This window comes from Microtus pennsylvanicus, chromosome 6, assembly GCF_037038515.1.
Source record: "Microtus pennsylvanicus isolate mMicPen1 chromosome 6, mMicPen1.hap1, whole genome shotgun sequence".
In the NCBI taxonomy this organism is placed as follows: Eukaryota; Metazoa; Chordata; class Mammalia; order Rodentia; family Cricetidae; genus Microtus; species Microtus pennsylvanicus.
The window spans coordinates 72155481-72178280 of NC_134584.1; the positions used below are offsets into that span (position 1 = coordinate 72155481).

Sequence of the window (22800 nt, forward strand, 5' to 3'; positions counted from 1 at the left end):
GATTTCTTTTTGAGTCCCATGGGCTACTGATTTTACGAGTTAATCTTGTATCCCGCCACTTCACTGAAGGTGTTTATCAGCTGTAGACATTCCCTGGTAGAATTTTTGGGTATACTTATGTATATATATGTATGTATACTATCATGTCATCTGGAAATAATGATACTTTGACTTCTTTCCAATATGTATCCCTCTGAACATCAGTTGTCTCATTGCTCTAGCTAAAACTTCAAGTACAATATTGAAAAGATATGGAGAGAATGGGCAACCTTGTCTTAAAAACCATCTAGCCCTAAGCCTTTTTGGATTGGAAGATTTTTAATGACTGCTTCTGTTTCTTTTTTTAAAAATTTATTTATTTATTATGCATACAATATTCTGTCTGTGTGCATGTCTGCAGGCCAGAAGAGGGCACCAGACCTCTTTACAGATGGCTGTGAGCCACCATGTGGTTGCTGGGAATTGAACTCAGGACCTTTGGAAGAACAGGCAATGCTCTTAACCACTGAGCCATCTCTCCAGCCCCGACTGCTTCTGTTTCAATAGGGATTATAGGTCTATTTAAATTGTTTATGTGATCTGGATTTAACTTTGGTAAGTGATACCCAATGAAAAAATTATTCATTTCTTTTGAATTTCCAATTTGTTGAAATGCAGGTTTTTAAAGTATGTCCTTATGATTCCCTGGATTTCCTTGGGGTCTGTTGCTATAACCCTCTTTTCATTTCTGATTTTATTAATTTGAATATTATCTTTGTGTCTTCTAGTTAATTTTGATAAGCGTTGTCTATGTTGTTGATTTTCCCAAAGAACCAACTCTTTGTTTCATTGATTCTTTGTACTGTTATCTCTGTTTCTATTTTATTGACTTCAGTTCTCAATTTGATAATTGTATTCCATTCAGTACTCTTGGGTGTGTTATTTCTTTTTATTTTAGAGTTTTCAGGTCTGCTGTTGAGTTGCTAGTCTGAGCTCTCCAATTTTCTTATGTAGGCACTTAGTGCTAAGAACTTCTCTCTTAGCAAGGCTTTTATTATGCCCCATAAGTTTGGGTATGTTTTCTATTCATTTTCATTGAATTCTGAAAAATCTTTAATTTCTTTATTTCTGTCTTGACCCATTTATCATTCAGTAGTGAGTTGTCCAGTTTCTATGAATTTGCAAGTTTTCTGTTCTTGATGATATCCAGCTTTAATCCATGTAGTCTGAAGGATGCAGGGTGTTATTTCAGCTTTCTTGTGTTTATTGAGACTTTCTTTGAATGTGGTCGATTTGGGAGGTAAGTTCTGTGCTAAAAAGAATGTATGTTCTTTTGTATTTGAATGAAATATTCTGTAAATATCTGTTAGGTTCATTTGGTTCACAACATGTGTTAGATCCTGCATTTCTCTGGTTAGTTTTTGTCTGGAAAACCTGTTCATTGGTGAGAGTGGGGGTATTAAAGTCCACCACTGCCAGTGTGTTTCCTTTACAAACATGGCTTTGTATTTGGGCATAGACGTTGAGAGTTGAAATGGATGTTTTATTTGATAAATATGTAGTGTCATTCCCCATATATTATGATTAATTTTGGTTTGAAGTCTATTTTGTTGTGTATACCAACTTCCTTCTCAGGTCCATTTGCCTGGAATATATCTTTTCCAATCCTTTAACCTAAGTTAATAATGTTTATCTTTGATATTGAGGTGTGTTTCTTGAATGCAGCAAATGGATGGGTCCTGTTTTCAAATCCATTTTGTTAATCTTTGTAGTGAGGGGGAATGAGGCCATTGATATTGTGTGATATCGATGAACAATGATTGATGATTCCTGTTATTTTGCTGTTGTTGTCAGTGATGGTGGTGGTGGTTGTGTTTGTGTGTGTTCCTTCTTTTAGTTTTGTTGATGTGAAATTACCTATTGCCTGTGTTTTTGTGTTTGTAGTTAATCTCCTTGGTTTGGATTTTTCCTTATAGCATATTCTGTAGGACTGGACTTGTAAATAGATATTGTTTAAATTTGACTTTATTATGGAATATCTTATTTTCTCCATTTATAGTGATTGAAAGTTTTGTTGGGTTTCGTAGTCTAGGCGGCCATATGTGGTCTCTCGAGTCTACAGCATAAGAACCCAAGCCCTTCTGGATTTTAGAGTCTACATTGAAAAGCCAGATGTAATTCTAATAGATCTGCCTTTATATATACTTAGTATTTTTCCTTTGAAGCTTTTAATATTCTTTCTTTGTTCTGTTTGTTTAGTGTTTTGATTATTATGTAGCAACAAAACTTTCTTTTCTACTCCTATTTGGTATTGTGTAGGATGGCCCACTTGTTCTTCTGACAGGAGGCTCATTTTCTAATTCGATGCGCTCTGGCTTCTTTAGAAAGAAACAGTGTGTATGTGTGTCAGTGTCTTTTTTCTCACACATAGATATCCTGTACTTCCCTTAGGTAATGCAGCTCTTAGGAAAGATAGAGGCATCCTCTTCTGAGCACACCTCAAACTTAAAGATCGTCCAGGGAGATTATCGGCATGAAATGAACCTATTGGAATTCAAGTAAGTAAATGGATGGTTTTTAATTCTATTCAGTGAATTTCAAAGGGTTTTGCATAATGAAAGAACTGGCAATAAATAAAGCCTTTTCCAGGAATTTGAGTCTAGACAAAAAACAAAGTAGCAAATCAACTCAGTAGACACTCCACACTAAGGTAATTTATACAATGTTCATAAGAGAATAAATGTGAATTTTAACATAATTTAGATTATTTAAAGTTTATACCATTGCATTTATTTATTTATTTATTTATTTACTTATAGAGGTGTGCATGGCTGTAATACTGATTCTCTCCTTCCATTATGCGGGACCTGGGGTCAGCTCAGGTCAGCAGACTTTGTGCGAGCTCCTTTCGCACTGCGGCATCTCGGCAGCCCAGGGTTGTGGATTGGATGTTTGCTTTGCACACTGGCTGTTCTGTAAAACTCACTCTAACACTTCCTATAGCACAATTTTAATTTTTTAACCAATTTTATATTATAATATATCAATGTAAAGTAATACTGAACACAAATTGATTACCAAAGAGTATCTGATGCCTTAGGACAATCGTGGCTTGTTTACACTTGGTCTGGGGCTGTGCAACTGCTGCTTTATATCACCCTTTCAGGAACTGAATTTCCCTTACTTGAAAAAGAAAGTAATGAAGAGGATTAAACAAATGTGTCAATGACTGTCGTCCTGTTTAAATGACCATTGTGTCCCAAGAATACAACATAAAGAAAAATTGTTACTTGATTACTGGGTACTATGATCTTACCATTCTTTGTACCTTGTCCTTTTCTCTCTCAAAAGCACCAGGAAAATACCATGCTTTCTCTATTCTCCACATCTCTTCTGTATCCTCACTGACCATATGCAACACCATAGTATTTTGTACTTCAAAATCACGAAGCCAACAAACTATAGTATGCCATAATGTGAACACACTTTACATGATAGTATGCCATCATGTTAAAATGGAAAATGTATGTACCCTAAAAATTATGATAGATAAGTTATTGCCAACACCTGGAGACAGATTTCTCAAGTAAAGGGAAAATATCAATTTCTTCATATTTATAACATTTTCAGATTCAGAAGCTCCCATCCATTGAGACTAATCAGTAAGCAGCTATGTGGTTGATCTAATAACCTTACTTTCAGATTAAGGAAAATAAAAATATTTAAAGGGAAAGGGAAAGTGCAAACCCTTTTAGGTATACAATTTGAACAGTAAACTTTCACAATTACTGCGATGTCAGCATGGAGGCCCCCGAAAACGCTAAAGATAGAGCTACCATGCAAACCTGCCATACCACCTGAAGGGCATTCAGTCAAGGTACCACAGAAATATTTGCACATCCGTGGTTATCACTGCTTTCTTTACAACAGCTAAACAATGTAATGAGACTAGATGCCCATCAATACATGAAAGTTAAGAAAACTATACTATATGCACAGTGAAAATTCTTTCAGTCATAAAGAAAAAGTGAAATCATGAAATTTATGGGGAAGTAGAATGGAAGATGGTTGTGTTAAGTGAGATAAACCACACTCAAGAAGACAAATATTGCATATTTTCTGTCATATGCAGAATCTAAGAGTATGTGTGTGCACTTGCATGTGTACATGTGTGTGTATGTGTGCGCATGTTCATGCATGTTGTTCAGGTCAGAAAGTAAGAAGGGAACAATGCAAAGTGTGGAAAAGATGTTCGGGTGGAGAGAGAGAAGATAATGGAATCCGGATAATGCAAAAGCAGAAGGAAAACTGTTGGGACTGAGGAAAGAAACTATAAAGAGGAGAGAGAAAAAGTGTGAAGGGCAGACTTGGTTAAGAAGAGCACACCTTTAATCCAAGCTGGTCAGCTAAATAATATCCTAAGGAAGCAAACAGTGTCAAATGACTTAGATAGAAATAAAAAACATAGCACTTGTTTACAGAAAACTACCAGTCCCTAAGATCTCAAGACTCACAGTGCACCCCACCCTGCATGGCAACTCTCAACACTACTCAAAAGACAGGTCATTTTGAATTACTATGAAGTGATCTGCCCAGATCACACAAGCAGTGTCTAACTTCAAAGCCCAGGTGGTTACTTTTAGTACATGATGCCTCTAAGACATTCATTTAGTTTTTTGTTTGTTTATTTGGTTCAGCACTGGAGATCCAAGCCAGGGCCTTCCACACACTAGACAGACAATGCATCCCTGTCCCTTAACATAAATGGGTTTACAAAAACTATCCTTATGGGAGTTAACTTAGGAGGAAAAACATATTTGTTAGAATTAATTTCTCACTTCTGACATGAAGCTCAAAATTGACTCAATTTCCAAAGAAATAGCACATAGTCTACCACACACACATAAAAAATATAATTACAAAAAGTAAAAATACCTTCTTTGTTTATAGGTTCATTACAATCCATTGCTTTTTTTCTTCTCTTTTCTTGCTTTTTATTTTTATAATTTTACATTCACTTTGTCAAAGTCACAGTCTGATTTTTTTTTTTTAGAAAATCTTTAAATCTTCTAAAAACTGTTAATTTGGTGAATTGTTTAGGGCAAGACATTGCATTGGGGGCATCAGTGGCCCTGGTAACAGTGGCTCAGAACAGAGCTGTCTGGTTTAAATATGCCAACCGTAACCAAGGCATTTGTACCATTGGTCTCAGCACAGCTCTAACTGGCCTCTGTTGTAACTTCAGGTTCCAATTAAGCCTTCCTAGAATTGCCCTGAGGATGAGAGTTAGCCTTTGTTTCATCTACATAAAAATTAAACAAGAACAAAATGAGTCACCTGCATTGTCCTACTGAGGGCTCTTACTATATTTTTAAGTCTGGCTTTTGCCTTATAAGAAAAATTTAAAAAGCGCTATCTACCTACCAACCTATCTGCCTACCTATATGCCTGTCTGTCTATCTATATATGTCTATCTGTCTGTCCTTCTGTCTGTCTGTCTACTTATGGCTGAACTACTGCCACACCAGGTACTGAAGATGGTTTGGTAACTAAATTGTAAATGTCACACACATAAATTAATGATACTGCAATTTTTAACTATTAGTTCTGTACTGAGTTAGGGCAAATCATGCTCCTGATGTTAGAGATTTACACAAACTTATTTTACTCTATCTTCAAAGGAAAATGCTTTTAAAAATGTTTTTCTGTTTTAATATATTAACAGCAGATGCAGTCTGATTTCTAGTGTTAACAGGAAAGTCATTTTTCAGTTGAAAGCTTGTAGTAATATGAGCGGCGGGGCTGCGTCCCCAACACCCCAGCCGCCTGCTCGGCTAGCTTATGCCCCGAAATAATTACACGGACACTGTATTCTTTTAATCACTGCTTGGCCCTTTAGCTCTAGCCCTTACTGGCTAATTCTGATATCCCGATCAACCCATCTCTAATAATCTGTGAGCACCGGTCTTTCCGGGAAGATTCTAGCCTAAATCCATCCTGGGTCGGAGGTGGGGCATGGCGTCTCTCTGAGGCGTCTGCTCAGGAGAGGAGAGCTGTGGAGTCTGATCTCACTTCCTCTTCCTCCCAGCGTTCTGTTCTGTTTACTCCACCTACCTATGTTCTAACCAATAAAATGGGCCAAGGCAGTTCCTTTATTTGCCAATGACCTTCCTCCATCAAAAGCTGGCCTTGTAAGAAGAGGTTATGATAGTAATTGTGTTTTGGGTTTTATTTCAGTTAGCAACGCACCCTTTCAGAAGATGCTTCTTGGGCATAGTGTGTTCTTGTTCAGAAAGACATTCCTACTGTGTATGTGATAAAGGAACAACGACTAATACTCATTACAAGCAAAAGTGAGCCGAGAATCTCATTCTCAGTTGTAAGACTATTGATTACCTGGGACTTACTGTCCCTGTAAACTATAACAACTTATTACTTCCCCCAGACAGAGAAAAGAAGATGAAAATCAAAGCATGGTAGATCTCTAAATAGCTTAACAAGCTTTTTGTCAATTTGTATTTTTTTTATTTTATAGATTTTATTATTGAAAAAAGCTTGGAAATAAATAAAAATATCACACACCCAAATTAACCAGACCCAAAGTCTATCCATTTCAGTGGACTTTTATACAGTTAAAATAGACAGATGCTGTAACTTCACATTAAATTTCACACTCACTTTCAGTATTGAATATATCTTATGCATTTATCTACTACCAAATCCAAAAATTCCATGACAGAGTTAGAACTAGGAAAACAATGAGCTTCATTCACTCTTTCATAATGTGCCTGCATTTTGTCCTTGTTCATCCCCTTATGTTTACATTCTTATTCTTCTTCCTTTATATTATGCTCTAGCTAAGCACATTTGTTTACAAACATGTGTTTATTACTGCTTAAATTCTGCATATGAGAGAGAATATGCAGTTTCTTTCTGAGATCATATGACCTTGCTAAATAATAAACATTCTAAGTCCTTTAATCTTCCTGAAAAATTTTTAACTTCATTTGTTTAGAGCTCAGTAGCATTCTATTTTATATAAATACAAAATTTTGAAAATACATTTATCTGTTGAAGACAACTCGACTGATTCTAATACTATGCTCTAGAGAATAAAGCAGCCGTAAACAAGAGGGTGCAAAGTCTTACAATGGAGTATGGCATGTGCTGTGTACGGCCAGGAGTAAGTAAATACCTTGGTCATATGGTAGTCCTTGTTTTAATTTTTTGAGAAATTGCCAAATTGATTTCCACAATGGCCATATTAGTTAATTACTCAGCAAAAGTGAGTAAGGGATCTTTTCTCTCTGTGTCTTCTCCAGTATTTGTTGTCATATTTGTTGATGATAGCCATTCTGACTGGGTGAGGTGGCGTCTCAGAGGAGTTTACTTCTCATTTCCCTGATGGCAAGGGATATTGAATTATTAAAACATCTATTGACCATTTGTATTTCTTTTTTTAAAACTGTTTAGCTAATTTGCCTATTTATTATTTGAAATTTTCACTTCCTTGGTATTTAATTCTGGCCATTCATTGTAAAATATGTATATATTAGCCTCTTGTCTGAAAAGTAGCTGGTATAGATTTCCTCCCATGCTCTGGACCATCTGTTAACTCTGTTTATGGTTTCCTTTGCTGCACAGAAATTTTTAGTTTCAAAACAAATTTAAACACAAAAACTGAGATAATTCCTTGTCTCCTCCCAGACCATATTGTAATAAAACTAGAAATCAACAATAAGAGAAATTACAGAAACCACAAAAATATTTGGAGAATAAAAAACACACTATGGGTAATCCATGAAATCAGAGAGGTAATTAAAAAATTCCTAGGGACAAATGGACAGAAAGTGTAATCAGAACCTCTTGGATGCAGCCAAAGCAGTCTTAAAAGAAAAGTGTATAGCAATATGTACTTATATTAAAAAATCAAATAACCTAATGATACACCTCAGGGCTCTCGAAAAACAACAGCTAATTCCAAACAGAGAAGGTAGCAAGAAGTAGTAAACATTAGGGAAGAAATTTAATGAAATTTAGATTAAAAGAATAACACATAAAATGAACCAAGGAGTGGTTCTTTGAAAAATTTAGTAAAATAGACGAACCTTTAGTAAATCTGACAAAAAGAAAAAGGAGATGATGCAAATTAGTAAAATTAGATCATCATCAACAATTACCATGAGAACTTAGGCTCTGAAAAGTTGGATAACTCAGGAGAAATAGAACATTTTCTAAAGAATATTATCTATGAATATTAAACCTCAAAGATATAAACAACTTAAACAGATCAATTAAAAAGCAATGAGGCAGAAGCTCTTGTTAAAAGCCCAGGACCATATATATGGATTCTATCAAACTTCCAGGGAAGATTTCAGACCAATTTTCTTAACTTGTTCCATATAATAAAAAGTGAAAGAACACTGCCAAATTCATTCTATGAAACCAATATCATCTTTATTTGATGAGAAAAACAACTACAGACCAATTCCTCCTTTTATTAAACATAAATTCTTTTCTCATACAATATAATCTGATTACAGTTTCCCTTCCCTCTTCACTCCTGAGTTCCTTCCCACCTCCTCTCCCATCCAAATCCACTCCTTTCTATCTCTCATTAGGAAAGGGGAGGCTTCTAAGAGATAACAAACCAAGCCAACAGAAAGTTAAAGAGCCCCAAGAGCGGGCACAAGAATCAGAGACCCATGCACACATTCAGGAATCTCATAAAAGTACTAAACTGAAAGCTGTGGTGTATATTCAGGGGACCTGGGGCAGGCCTGTGTAGGCCGTGTGCTGCTGCTCCAGTCTCTCTGAGTGCATGACCTTTGCCTTCTGCGTCCTGTGAGTTCATATGAGCTACTCTTTCTGCTTCCTCTTCCAGGGGGATTCCTGAGTACTGAAGTGAACGATTTGATGTAATCATTTAGAACTGTGTGTTCTGAAGTCTCTTTCTGCATATTGTCTGGCTATGGGACTATATTTGTTCCCACCTGTTGCAGGAGGAAGCCTCACCGATAACTGCTGAATAAAGCACCAATCTATGAGTATAGCAGAATATCATTAGGAGTCACTTCATTGTTACTTTCTGCTGTTTTTTAATGCTGTTATCATGTTTTGTTTTGTTTTGTTTTATTATTATTGCTTTGTAGTACAACTTGAGATTAGGAATGGTGATACCTCCAGAAATTCTTTTATTCTTCAGAATTATTTTAGCTATCCTGGGTTTTTGTGTTTTCACATGAAGTTGAAAATTGTCCTTTCAAGGTTTATAAGTGTTTTCACATGAAGTTGAAAATTGTCCTTTCAAGGTTTATAAAGATTTGTGTTGGAATTTTGATGGAGATTGGATTGAATCTATAGATTTTTTTGGTAGGGTGACCATTTTCAATATAGCAGCCCTACCTATCCACAAGCATGGGAGACCCTTCTATTATCTGATATCTTCTTCAGTTTTTCTCTTCAAAGACTTGAGGTTCTTTCCATGCACATCTTTCATTTACTTGTTTAGAGTTTATCCCAAGATACTTTATATTATGTGTCTATTGTGAAAGGCATTGTTTCCCTGATTTCTTACTCAGTCTCTTTGTCATTTGTATATGGGAGGACAACTGATTTTTGTGAGTTAATTTTTTTTTATCCAGTTGTGTAGAGGAAGACCACTTATTCATTTCCAGACAACCCAGACCCTAGATAATCACACTGAAACAATATCAATTACAACACTCATGAGTATTTCTGGCTATCTCTTACATCTTAAATTAACCCATTTCTATTATTTAGTATTTTACCATGAGACTAGTCATTTACTGGTAAAGGTTCTGGCATCTATCTCCTTCGGCGGCTACATGGCATTTCCCTGACTCTGCTGCTTTACTTTCTATCCTGTCACAGGCTAAAGCAGCTTTTTTCATTAACCAATAAAAGCAGCACATATACAGAAGGACTTCCCATACCACAGCTACTTTGCTAAAAGTGTTTATCAGCTGTAGGCATTTCCCAGTGGAATTTTGGGGATCACTTATATATACTATCATATCATCTGCAAATAGAGTAAGTTTGACCTTTCCAATTGTATCCCCTTGATCTCTTTTTGTTGTCTTATTGCTCTAGCTAGAACTTTAAGTACTGTATGAGTAGATAAGGAGAAAGTGGACAATCTTGTCTTGTTCCTGATTTCAGTAGAATTGCTTTCAGTTTCTCTCTAATTAATTTGATGTTGGCAATTGGCTTGCTGTAAACTGCTTTTTATTGTGTTCAGGTAGGTCCCCTGTATCCTCAATGTCTTCACTACTTTTATCATGTAAGGCTGTTGGAGTTTATCAAAGGCCTTTTCTGCATCTAATGAAATTATTATATGGGTTTTTTCTTTCGCTTTGTTTATATGATGGATTGCATTTATTGAGTATCATATATTGAAGCATTCCTGCATCTCTGGGATGAAGCCTAATTGATAATGGTGGATGATCTTTTTGATGCGTTCTTTAATATTTTTTTGACCAATATATTCATTTCTTCTGTCATACCTTCAATGCCTGATACTCTCTCCTTCATCTCTTGTATTCTGTTGGTGAAGCTTGCTTCTATGTTTCCTGTTCAAATTCCTAAATTTTTACTTTCAGAAATCCCTCAGTTTTCTTTATCAATTCTATTTACATGTTCAGGTCTTGAACAGTTTTATTCATTTCTTCCCAATGTTTTTTGTTCGTGTTTTCTTGGCGTTAGTTCCTTAAGGATTTTCTCATTTAACTTTTCTTGTATTTTTTAAAGGGATATATTGATATCCTCTTTAAGGACCTCTACCATATTCATATAGTTGGCTTTAAGGTCTTTTTATTGCGCTTCAGCTATGTTTGATTTTTCAGGATAGCTGGACTCTAGTGGAGACAAATTGCCATGGCTGTTTTGATTGTGTTTTTATGCTGGCATTTAGGCATCTGGGTTTGAGATGACTTAAGGTCGAGCTGCTGATTTCTGGATTTGTCTTTGTTGTATGGGTGTTTTGTTCCTTGGTTTCTGTTTCCTCCCTTTGATGCCTGTTGACTGTTTTCCTGGCCTGCTCAGCTGATGTTCAGAGGTGTTTGAGGCTGGGAGAGTGGGATGAGTAGGGAGAAGAAAGGTTGGAGGGAAAGGTCTTTGTGATACATTGGAGATTGGGTCAAAGCAGGAAGGGAGACACAGCAGGTTTTCTGCTGCAGAGTTAAGGATGAGACTTGGGGAGATTAGACCCAGAGGACCAGAAGGAGAGGTGCATCCACCATCACCTTACATGTTCCCTGGGAGGAGAAGTCCTTGAGATAGTAGGAGGTCTAGAATTAGGGTTTGGGACAAAGAAATGAGTGGGGGGAGGGATATTAGAAGGGGAAGATCTGTGGATCCACAGAAGATAAAATAGAGGTGCAGGGAAGTCTGCCACATGTGTTCTGCTCCAGTGCTGGGAACGATACTAAGGTATTGGATCTGGAGGACCGAGGGAGAAGAGAAGATCTGCAGGCAGTCTACTTGGTTTTCTGGCAGGTTTGGTACCTGCTGGAGTTGGAGAAAGGAGGTTAGGAGGGGATGATCTGTGGGATCCATAGGAAATGGGGGATGTGGACAAGGAAGGTGCACCTAGTGCTCTGTTGCAGAGCAAGGAATAAGTCTGGAGGATTGGATTTGGAGGGGAGGAGGGCATGGTGAAGATCCTCAGCTGGCTTACCTGTTTCCCTGGCCTGCTTACCTGGTGAATGTCCGCTGGTGAAGGAGACTGGGGTAATGGGATGAGTTTGGGAGAAAGGAGGTTAAGGAGAAGATCTTTGTGATTTGTGGGGCATGGGGTCAGAGAAGAAAGAGAGAGACCACATCAGGTTTTTAGCTAAAGAGCTCAAGATGAGACTGGGGGACATACCTGGAAGAGCAGAAGGAGAGGTGTGTATCCAACATCAGCCTATTTGTTTCCCTGGCAGGAATGGCCCTTGGGTTAGCCAGGCATCCACACCAATTTTTTTGATGACTACAGATGCAGAAATTCTTAACAGAATATTTGTTAATAGAATTCAGGAACATGTTGAGAAGGGTATACCTTGTGACCAAGTGGGGTTCATCCTAGAAAGACAAGGTTTGTTCAACACATGTAAGTCAATATAAAACACAATCCCAGGGACAGAAGCCACAGAATTATCTCAGTTGATGCTAAAAGGGCATTTGACTCAATTCAACAGGCCTCTGTGATAAAAGTTCTGTATAAGGTAGGAATAGATGGAATGTACCTCAAAATAATAAAGGTTATGTGAAACAAGCCTGCAGACAACATTTTATCAAATAAAAATGAATTGAGAATATTTTCTCTAAAATCAGAAATGATACAAGAATGTTCATCCACTCTCCCCTGTCATATTTGAAATAGTGCTCAGAGTCTTAGCTATGACAACCAGATAAAAGCAATATATAAAAAGATAACAATAGAGAGGGAAGGAATCAAACCATCCCTACCTACAGAGAACATGATTCCTTACTTTAAAAACCCTCTTGAATCTATTAGAAAACTCTTGGAGCTTATAGTAAACATTTCCAGTAAGATTATTGCAAGATACAGAATAAGTATGTACTTAAAAAACAAAACAATATTACCCTTCATTTATACTAATAGGCTACTCTCTGAGAAAATTAGGGAAAATATTCCATTCAAAATAGGACTCCCCACCACCAACCAAGTACTGCTGTTCTGCTAAAGGAACATAGCAATAAAATGTCTCTGAAAGGCATTTTGCTACCCATAGATCAATGCCTCATTCAGCCATCATCAGAGAAGCTTGCTCCTGCAGTAAGATGAGAACTAACACAGAGACACAACTGGGACCTTGGAAGATTAAGGCCTAAATGGTATGTCTTCATCAAGTCTTTGGGGGTCAGGGAATTATGTGGGAGAGGAGGTAGAACGCTTCTGAGCACCAGAGGGAATGGAAGACTCCAAGGAAACAGTGCCTTCCAGACATAACGGAAATGACACACATATAAACTCACAGACACTAGGGCAACAGGCACAGGACCCGCACAGGTTCAAGTCAGACTGAGTACCAGCACTGAGAGAGTAAGTGGACATAGCTCCCATGCCTAACCAAGAAGCTATCTCCAATCGACAACCACTTATGAAGGAAGAAGTAGTTTTCTCCATTGAAGAGAACTTACCAGGTATATTAACCACATACAAGTATAGACCCTTCACCAAGTCGTAGAGGCCAACACACACACACACCAAAACTCAGTGGCACTGTTTTAGATTTTTTGGCTCATGCTGCTATACATGGGCATTTTGTTTTTCATCATAGCCTTCTGCTTATACAATATGGTTTCCAATTTTGTGTTTTTATGAAATTTGTTGTTGTTGTGTGTATGTGTGTTTGTATGTGTTTCGTGTGTGTGTGTATATGTGCTTTATGTTTTGTTTAGGATATTTTTTTAAGATACCTGTTTTCTAGAGAGAGAAAGAAGGGGTGTGGAATTGGGTGGGTGGAGAAAAGGAAAGGATCTGGGAGGAATTGGGAGAGGGAAACCATGATCAGGATATATTGTATGGAAACTTCTTTCAGTTAAAAAATATTTTCCTCCAAAATTAAGTATTTAGGAAAATATCCAATTTAAGAAGTGAAAGACTTTTACAACAGAGATTTCAAGATGTTGAAAAAAAAATCACAGAAGATAGTAAATAATGAAAACCTATTTTATGCTCCTGGGTAGGTAGAATTAATATTGTGAAATGTCTATATTGTTCAAATCAATATTAAAATGAATTAATAAAAAACATATCAGAATCCCATGTCACGTTTCAAAGGTATAGGAAAATCGAAACAGAATTCATAACAGAACCACAAAAGAATACAAATTGCCAAAGCAATCCTTTTTGGAGGTAATACCTGACCACAAATAGTACTTCATAGAGTTATAGTGATAAAGATAGTTTGGTTTTTGGCATAAAAATAAACAGATAGACCATTGAAATACAAAAAGAGAGCCTACAAATAAAATGACAAACCTATTTCTACTTAATTTTTAATAAGGAAGTTCTGGTGGTTTGAATATGAATGGTCCTAAAAGCTCAGATGTTTGAATGCTTGGCCTCCAGTTAGTGGAACTGCTTGAGAAGGATTAGTAGGTGTGGCCTTGTTGGAAGAGGTGTGTCACTAGGGGTGGGCTTTGAGCTTTCAAATGCAAACACTAGGCCCAGGATCTCTCTCTCTCTCTCTCTCTCTGTCTCTCTCTCTCTCTGTCTCTCTCCCTCCCTCCCTCCCTCTCTCTCTGCCTATGGATCAGGATGTGGCTCTCAGCTACTGCTCCAACGGCATGTATGCCACATGCTCCCTACCATGATGATAATGGACTAACCTGTAACACTGTAAGCAAGTCCCCAGTTAAATGTTTTCTTATACAACAGTCATGATGTCTTTTCACAGCAATAGAACAGTTAAGACATGGGTAAGGGAATGTCACATGAGGTAAAGGGTCCTCTTTGTCAGGGTGGTCAGAAAAGAGACCTCTATTAAAATGGTATTTACCAACAGATAAATCTGAATGAATGAGAGCAGGAGGGACGAATGAAACTTTCCACAAGTTGGGAAAAAAGTTGGCCCAAACGGTGTTGTCCACCAACACTTATTGGTTTTATTTCCCTGAGATCTGACAGCAATTAGCCAGTTGTGTGGGTGATTGGAAACCATGACACTGTGTAGAAGAGAAACTGATTTCATCTTCTTCAGTGTTGAGGGACTCGGCTTAATCAAGCTATATTTTCCAGTATGTCAGAAATTAAAGTGAGAAAATGTAGAGACAATGAAGTTCTGAATGTAATAAACTTACTCTCCCCCTCCGTTGTTTGGGCTCCAAGTCACGGATTCCAGCCTTTAGCATTGCTTGATTGTGTGATTCTTTCCTTGGTAACATCCCTAGTTTCCTCCCACTAAACGACAATAGTGCCTCCCACTGCTGAAAATGAAAATTGTTGTCAGGCATTGCTCCCACCCTGCAGTTGGCAGCCACTGCAGTCTAAATAGAAACTATCTGGTAACACCTGTTTTTGGTTGATGTTTTTCTTTCTTCCTTTCCATTCACTCCCTTCTCTCCTGCGTTTGGAGACAGTGTCTCTTTACATAGCCCTGTCTTTTAGCCAGTTTAATATGTAGACCAGCCTTGCCTTGAACTTGAGAACAACCCTCCAGGCTCTGCTCCCGAATTGCTAACATTTTCAGCTGATGCTTCTATTTTTTAATTATGAGTCCAAATACTTTTTTGGTAGACGGAAAGATATAAACATGTCATATGTCCCTCACATCATTTGATTTCTAATGATTAACACCATAAACTAAGTTGTACCTTAATTTTATCAGAAAAATATCAGATCAATTATTACTTTGTCAATACTACACACTACGGAGTAGTTTATCATCAGTGACAAACAGCATAATATTTGGCCTGTCTCAAAAGGGACAGGAAAGGTATCAGGAGATGAAATGGATACTGTGACCCAGGTAGGTGGCTTGTCCTAAGGGTAGTGTAGAAGGGCTGGAAGGAATCAGTGGGAGGCACAGGTCCATGCTGTGCTGTGGGAATGGAGTCAACACTTGCTGTGTAGGTACCACCCAGTCAGTTCTGGTTCTTGTCCATGATGCTCTCTGGGGACTAAGGACTAAGAGTTTGCAGGTTAGGGAGGGCATCAAACAGCCACCAAACATCCTTGGGATGACCTCGAAGCTGGCCTGTGGGACTTGTTCTGAATTCTCTCCTGAGGACTTTGGTGGGTTTGGTGTCCTGGACAGGCTTGGGGTAGCCTGGTTTCTCTTGGTAGCCATTGTCAGGGATGCTGTGTCCTGGAGCACAGGTAGAAGGTCCTGAAGCTGTGGCAGGAATTGTGGGTGGCTCCAGGGGTGTTAGGGAGCAGAGTGGAGTCCCAGGAGGCAGGTAGCTCTTAGTCACTCGCTCAGGCAGCCCAGGCCACTCACAGATCCTCAGTGCCCGGACGAAGAACTCTACCCAGCCAAGCCGACGCTGGCGCGTAATGAAGAGTTCCCAGAATGTATCATGGTCCCCTAGTTGCTTGTAGGAAGCCCGCAGTCAATCCTGGTACCTGGCTGTGAGGCAGAGCAGGTAAGACGGGATCTCCAAAACGTCAAGACAACAAAACTTGCTGTGGTTTGTTATGCCCAGATTACGACCCCCAGAGAGAGACCACCAGAGAGGCCCAGACTATAATAAGCAAGGTTTAATCAGCATAATACAAACATGTTTGGAACCCATCTCTGACCCAGCTGCAGTGAGGTAGAGAGGAGTTGTATCTCCTCTGTGGGGTAAGCTTTTAAAGGTGTAACTACAAAGAGGCTTTTTGAAACTGCTTTTGGCATGGGTGCAAGGTCCTTTGCTCTCTCCATCCTTCTTAGCGAGCAAGGCCACACCGTCCCCGAGTCAGGCCATCCTTATCCTCACTCTGTGCTTTGTATTCTCCTGAGTCGGGAGGGGCCACTGTCCTTCCTGGGAGCATGAAGCTAGCTTGGGGTTTCTAATTTTAAAACATTTTGCTAGGAATTTTTTTCTCGCCCCTTTGAGAATAAGGGGTGAGGGTCCCACATGGTTGTCACAGATATACTTGTAAATCTTGACCTCAACAGATGTCATGGCTGCTCAGCTTCTGGAGTGGACTCCGGCCCTGGGAAGGATAGGACAGACTGAGAGAGATGGATGAAAGGAAAGCAGATTAGCTAACCGACAAGTCTTTACAGAGTACAAAGGCGTTATCCCACAACTCACAAGCCTCCCTGCTTCCTCTCCTTTCTTCTCAGATCTGCATGTCCCCGGTGTGCCACTCAGCCACTCTACAGTGACTTTTTATATTAAATTCTACCTGCTTACGATGCTTTTAAGCTCTGAAACAACATTCACTTCCAGTTTTTAAAATCTTCTGTTGTTTGTTAATGTTCTTACAGTTCATAGCGTCAGCAGCCCTTTCTGTAAGTCTGCTGCTTCAGGCTTGTTGGTTTGTTTGTTCTTTGTTTTGTTACATGACTAACTCACACAAATGATGCCTCCAGCAGCCTCAAATCCATCCACACAGATCCACTAAGCAGAGAACATAATGATTTGCCAGCGAACACGCTCCCTAAGCCAAACCTTAGACGCTTCTTTCCAAGCTACACTTGGGGCTCCTGCCCCTTCCTCTACAGAACATTGCGGGTTCTTTTCCATCAGAGTGGGGCTCACAAAGCAATTGTCAGCAAACTCGGGCAGCTGAACTGCCCAGAGGTGATGCATTTCACATTTCTGAATAATGTTTGTAAGAATTATACAGCATGACCTGAAAATATTCTGTGGGATTTGACTCTGGGTATACACAAACACAGCTTGATCAGAGCACAGCTCTGTGCTTTGTTTGTGTTCCTTCTGGCTACTCTGATACCACAGTAGCAACATTGTTTGACACAAAACAAAAGACTACAGGCCTGAAACACTTACTTTCTGGCTCTTTACAGAAAAGATCTGTCACCTCCACCATGAAGTGACCTGAGTGTTTCTTTCCCTCACACAGTAAACTCAAGCCTTGAGGGGATATCCGCATGGATGATACTAACGTGCCTTTTTATGTGAGAATGTTATCAGTGAGCTTACAATATACCTATCACCATGTAATTTATATTATGGGGTATATGAAGAACAGAGTATCCCAAGTTATCCTATAATTACTTACCCAGGCACATGGGACCATTATTTTACTGTATCATTTTAATGCTAAATTTTTCAATCCACTCATCAAAATTGTTTTCCTTAGATTTAGCTCACTTTCTACAAATGTGTATGAAGAAATTGAAAACAATCAAAAATGGACAGAAAATCAGTTTATCAAGTACAGAAAAGACCACCTGGGTCATATAAATGAATGTCTGAAGGTTGTGCAGGAAAAGCTGGTAAGGGGCTCTGCCATTTCATGGTTGCTGTCCTCATGGTGGTCTGGGTGGCTGCCCCCATCCTTGCCATTAATCTCTGCTGCATGGGAGCATATTTGAATTTTAACACCTCTGTAGGAGCCCGGTGCCTGCCTGTGGTCAAGGAAGCACCTCTGCAGATGAAGGAGCCTAGGTTTCCCAAAGTATGCTCTCCCTGGTATAGCAAAAACAAATAATATGAAAACCTTCCTCAACCCAAACCTAAGAATCCCTGTCCTGGGGTCCTCCATCAGGAATCAGTGGCTCTGGACAAGTTCCCTAGGTGAAATTTGGCCTCATGACAGTTTGAGAGCTTCTGACAGACAAGAAGTTTATGCTGCCTTGAGCAGATGCAAAGTTTTGGGGGTTTTTGTTTTGTTTTTGTTGTTGTTGTTCTTGAGATAGGATCTTACTACGTAGCTCTGGTTGGCATGGAGCTCATCATGTAGACCAGGCTGGCCCGGAGTTCACAGGGATCTGCTTATCTCTACCTCTTGGCTGCTGGGATCATGCCTGGAATAGATTCAAAGTTTTGAGAAGAAACTCCCAGTCTAGAGTGAGTAACAAGGCATTTGAGTGACATACCTATGTCCAGGCTTCTTTCTTCCACTCAGGCTGGCAATCTACGTCTGCAGAGAAGGGCAGCACAAGGTCTATGCGGTCCGTGGCTGCCTGCCTACTGACTGTATATATCCAGTTCTGAGAAGTTCATTAGCAGGGCGCCAGCAGTGCAGTAAACAATGTCCTTAGCCCACACCTGAATCTGCACATGAGGTAGGGGCCAAGAACTGCATGAAATCTACAGCTTATGGCTGCTGTGACTATCAAAGCCTATGTAGCAGATTCAGGGCTGCCGAGTGAGCCTGCTCGTTCAACTCCAAAAGCACCCGGATCCCTCTAGATGTCTCTAGGTCATCCTATGAGGAAGAGAAAGACCGAGCCCATCATTCCTGGAGCACATAGCAGGAAACAGATTCAGAGGAGCCTTGCCATTTGTGCTCAGTCCCTCCTCCCTTACTCTCTATGGCTGCTGCGTTGCCCCCACTCACACGGGCTAAGCTTCCCTATTGTACTAGCTCCTGAGCTCCACCATAGATCAATTAAGTCAGAACTTCTTGGGGGAGGGTATGACCGGGTTGTAGAAAAATGAACAGCTGGAGTGGAAAGTCAGCCCTTCCTGCTGATTGGGGTCCACATGGGATGCAGACTCCAATGGAGTAGGGGTTAGTTCTAACACTTAGGAGCATTTCCAAGGAGCTCAGAGAAGGCAGTATCTACTATCTTCCTTGTGATACTACTTTAAATACCAGACTACAGTTCCAAACCTTCCAGGCACTTCAGCAACTCCAAGCGTTCAACATGTATAGCACAAGAGCCCAGAAACAACCAAGCCAAACAAAGGAATTAACTCACACTCATGACCACAGTTTGAGACAAAGTGTTGGTGTTTTCCATGGGAAACCAGCATTGTCTATAAGCTGAAGCTGTTCCTCTTTTCCCAAGAGGTATATCATATGATCTCTCTTTTAGGAAAAGTCTGAGATGAAAACAGAAGAAAAAGTGTTGCAGCTTTCAAGCAACTTGGAGAATTATATTAACTCCCAGAAACAGCAAGCAGAAGTAAACAAAATAAAACTCATAGAAAATAAACTATCCAAGAGAATGAACCAGATGGAAAAACGGATTTGGGGTGAACTAGAGAGGATGCAAAATGACTATCAATCAGGTGAGCAGGGAAGAGCGGGCCTTCCTTTCCCGCCTCAGTTTCCCCCAAGATCCTCCTTCCAGCCGGTCTTGTCACTAGCGACATTGTCACACATTTAATCCGGTTTCCCTAACCTTCTCATGGAAGGCCGGCAGAGTACTGAAAGGTACGGAAATGAGCAGATGGTCTTCATTTCCCCTTGGCGCTGTCACATGCCTACCATTGCTCTGAGAACATTTACTTTCTAAGATCTCTGCACCATAGAACTTGTGAGAGCAAGTTCTGAAGCTCATAAAGACCTGACTTGTGGCTCCATTGTGATCTTAGAAGAAAATATTTTAAATATCTCCCGCAAGATAAAATTATTTCACTAGCCAGTAAGTTTACAGAGAGGGGTGTTCCATGAACACCCCTTAAAGGATCTCAAGGGACTTATTTAGGTATAAAATGGGGATACAGAACAAACAGATTACATGCCTCTGCAGTCCAGTTGCTGTGTCCTGTTGTGCTGTCCAGGGGAGCAGGGGCCCAACCACCTGAACAAGAAAGCAAGAGCATGTGACTCCTCTCCCTCAGCTTGTAAGCGGCACATATGCAGACAAGACCACTGTTACCATTCATGGGTGACCCGAGGCTGCAGCCGCTGGGAGATACACCATGCAGAGAGAGAGCCTGGGTATAGAAATTATTTAGCGAGTATTTGGAAGGGCATAAGAATAAAGACTTATGGGGTGGGAGAAAGTGGGGAGGCAGAGGGAGTGGAAAGAGAGAGTGGGGAGAGGCAGAGACTGACTCCTCAGAAGGATGGACAGAGAGAAAGAGATGGAGAGGAGGCAGGAGATTCCTCTTGCCTAGGAGGGAAAGGGAGGGTTGGGAGTGGGCAGGGCTTGTCTCTTAAGGGGCAGGGTACACAGGTGACAGGGCAGGCCAGCAGATTTACTACAACAACCATGCCCTAGGGCTTGCTGCCCAAAAGGTATTGACTAAACTTTTTGAGGAAGACCCTCTGACAAATCTCCAATAGAACTGGATGACCCACATGATCCAGCGTTTTAGAGCACCTCTGTTGCAGCTTCCTCTGAATTCTACATCCAGGACAGCTTCAAGACTACTGGCTGAGATGATCCAGCCTCGCAGAATACTCCAGTCAGGACTCGATCATAATCTTAAACTTTCTTCAGGTCCCCATAAGATTATCAGCACTCCCAGTCAGCATGAAGTAGCCTAGAAAACTATACCCACATTCCCCCCAAAAATGGATTATGGATATTTGTCTTTGTTTAGTATGTTGGTTACACGTTGTTATGGATAATGGTCAGGGAAAAAGCTAAACAAAGGAAATTAGATTCCAAGTTCTTGTTTTGAAATGAAAAAAGGGGGGAGATTAGATATGATAAGATAAAGGGTAGATTGTTGAATCTACTCTGAAAAGAAAAAGGGTAGCTCTAGATTTAATAGAAAATGGTAGATTGTTGAATCTACTCTGAAAAGAAAAAGGGTAGATCTAGATTTAATAGAAAATGGTAGATTGTTGAATCTACTCTGAAAAGAAAAAGGGTAGATCTAGATTTAATAGAAAATGGTAGATTGTTGAATCTACTCTGAAAAGAAAAAGGGTAGATCTAGATTTAATAGAAAATGGTAGATTATTGAATCTACTCTGAAAAGAAAAAGGGTAGATATAGATTTAATAGAAAATGGTAGATTATTGAATCTACTTTTAAAAAGCAACTATTAGTTTTAAATATCTTACATTGGATTGGACTTTTGTATATTGTATACAAATTTTTTATATTGATACAAATTTGAGATTAATTTTTGTTAGAACATACTATACATACATTTCTACTCTTGTTTCTAGTATTGTACCTATAGAACTCATTTAACAATGTAACAAATTTCTAGTAGTTGAAAATTATTATTATTATTTAGGATATTAAGAAAATATAGATTAGTAGTTAATCACCTAAGATAATTGAATTGTAGTCACATTAGGTATTTTTCAAGGTCAAACAAAAATACATTTTAGATAGCCATATATTTTCAAACACTTCAGAGTTCTACAGAATATGGCATTTAAGATTCTTTAATAACCTAGGTTCTAGTTTTTTTATGACAATGAGACATGTCTGCTCCTGGCAGCCCCAATCTACTTCAGAGAAGATGATGGGCATCGAAGAAACTCCACATGGAGATTACTTTCTTTGTGGCAAAAGTAAGCCACCAGGCAAGAAAATGATCCTGCCTCAACTTCTGACAGTATGCTGTCCTAATTAGACAAGCAGGGTACAAAATATCCTGCTTCACAGAAAAGTCTGTCATATATGCTAGGCCTGTAGGATGAAGATGGATGATGCCCCAATGTTGCAGAGTAACTTTGGGTGACTGTCCAGGCAGCCAGCTGTACCTGTGATTATTGCACTTCCTGCTTACTCAGTTAATATCATTTCCTTCTTGGGTCTCTGAGGTAGTTAAAGACTCGATAGTTATAGTTTCCCTTGTTTATGAGACACACAAAAGAAATTCACTAAAGAAATGTAAAGTATGAGGTTGAAAGATATCAAAAGATAGGTTTGGATGGTAATGTGAGTTATGATAGAAAGTAAATTAGGTACAAAACTTTGGACTCACCACGATAGGACAGATATAGAGTATTTTCTCTGAATTTGTCAAATGCAAATAGACTAGACATTGTTGCTATATTCATTGCCTGTATAGATTATATAGTTATTGTGCTTATTGTATATAGTTTTTCTTGTATTAGTTATAGCCTTCCTTTTTGTTTTAGACAAAAAGGGGAAATGTAGCAGTATTTCATTTGTATTTTAATAAATAAAGCTTGCCTGAAGATTAGGGAGTACAACAGCCCCACTGATCAGTCTTACAGCAGGCAGTGGTAACACATACCTTTAATCACAGTAGCTACATTAGTTGCCATAGAAACTGGATGATCCATGGTTTCTATTTCAGTGGTGCACGCCTTTAATCCTAGAGAGGATTAAAAAACAGAAGGAGACAGTCTCTCAGGCACAATCTCATTCTGAGACTTCTGGAGGCTGGATTGCCATTCCAGACTGAGGTTGAGGTAAGAGCCAGTGGCTGGCTATTTTGGTTTTTAGATCTTCAGGTGGAACCCAAATTTTTCTCTCTGAGTATTTAACTAATCATGTTTCA

The 22800-nt window shown here is 39.2% G+C and overlaps 1 protein-coding gene across 1 annotated transcript in view; it reads left to right on the top strand.

Annotated features, from left to right (window-relative positions):
* Positions 1-22800, top strand: part of Fam81b (family with sequence similarity 81 member B) — a 71698-nt gene that overhangs the window by 47217 nt on the left and 1681 nt on the right. The window contains exons 7-9 of the mRNA XM_075977869.1: positions 2431-2537; positions 17768-17903; positions 19452-19647. Of these exons, the coding sequence (XP_075833984.1) occupies positions 2431-2537; positions 17768-17903; positions 19452-19647 (439 nt within the window). The remainder of the gene's footprint in view (positions 1-2430; positions 2538-17767; positions 17904-19451; positions 19648-22800) is intronic.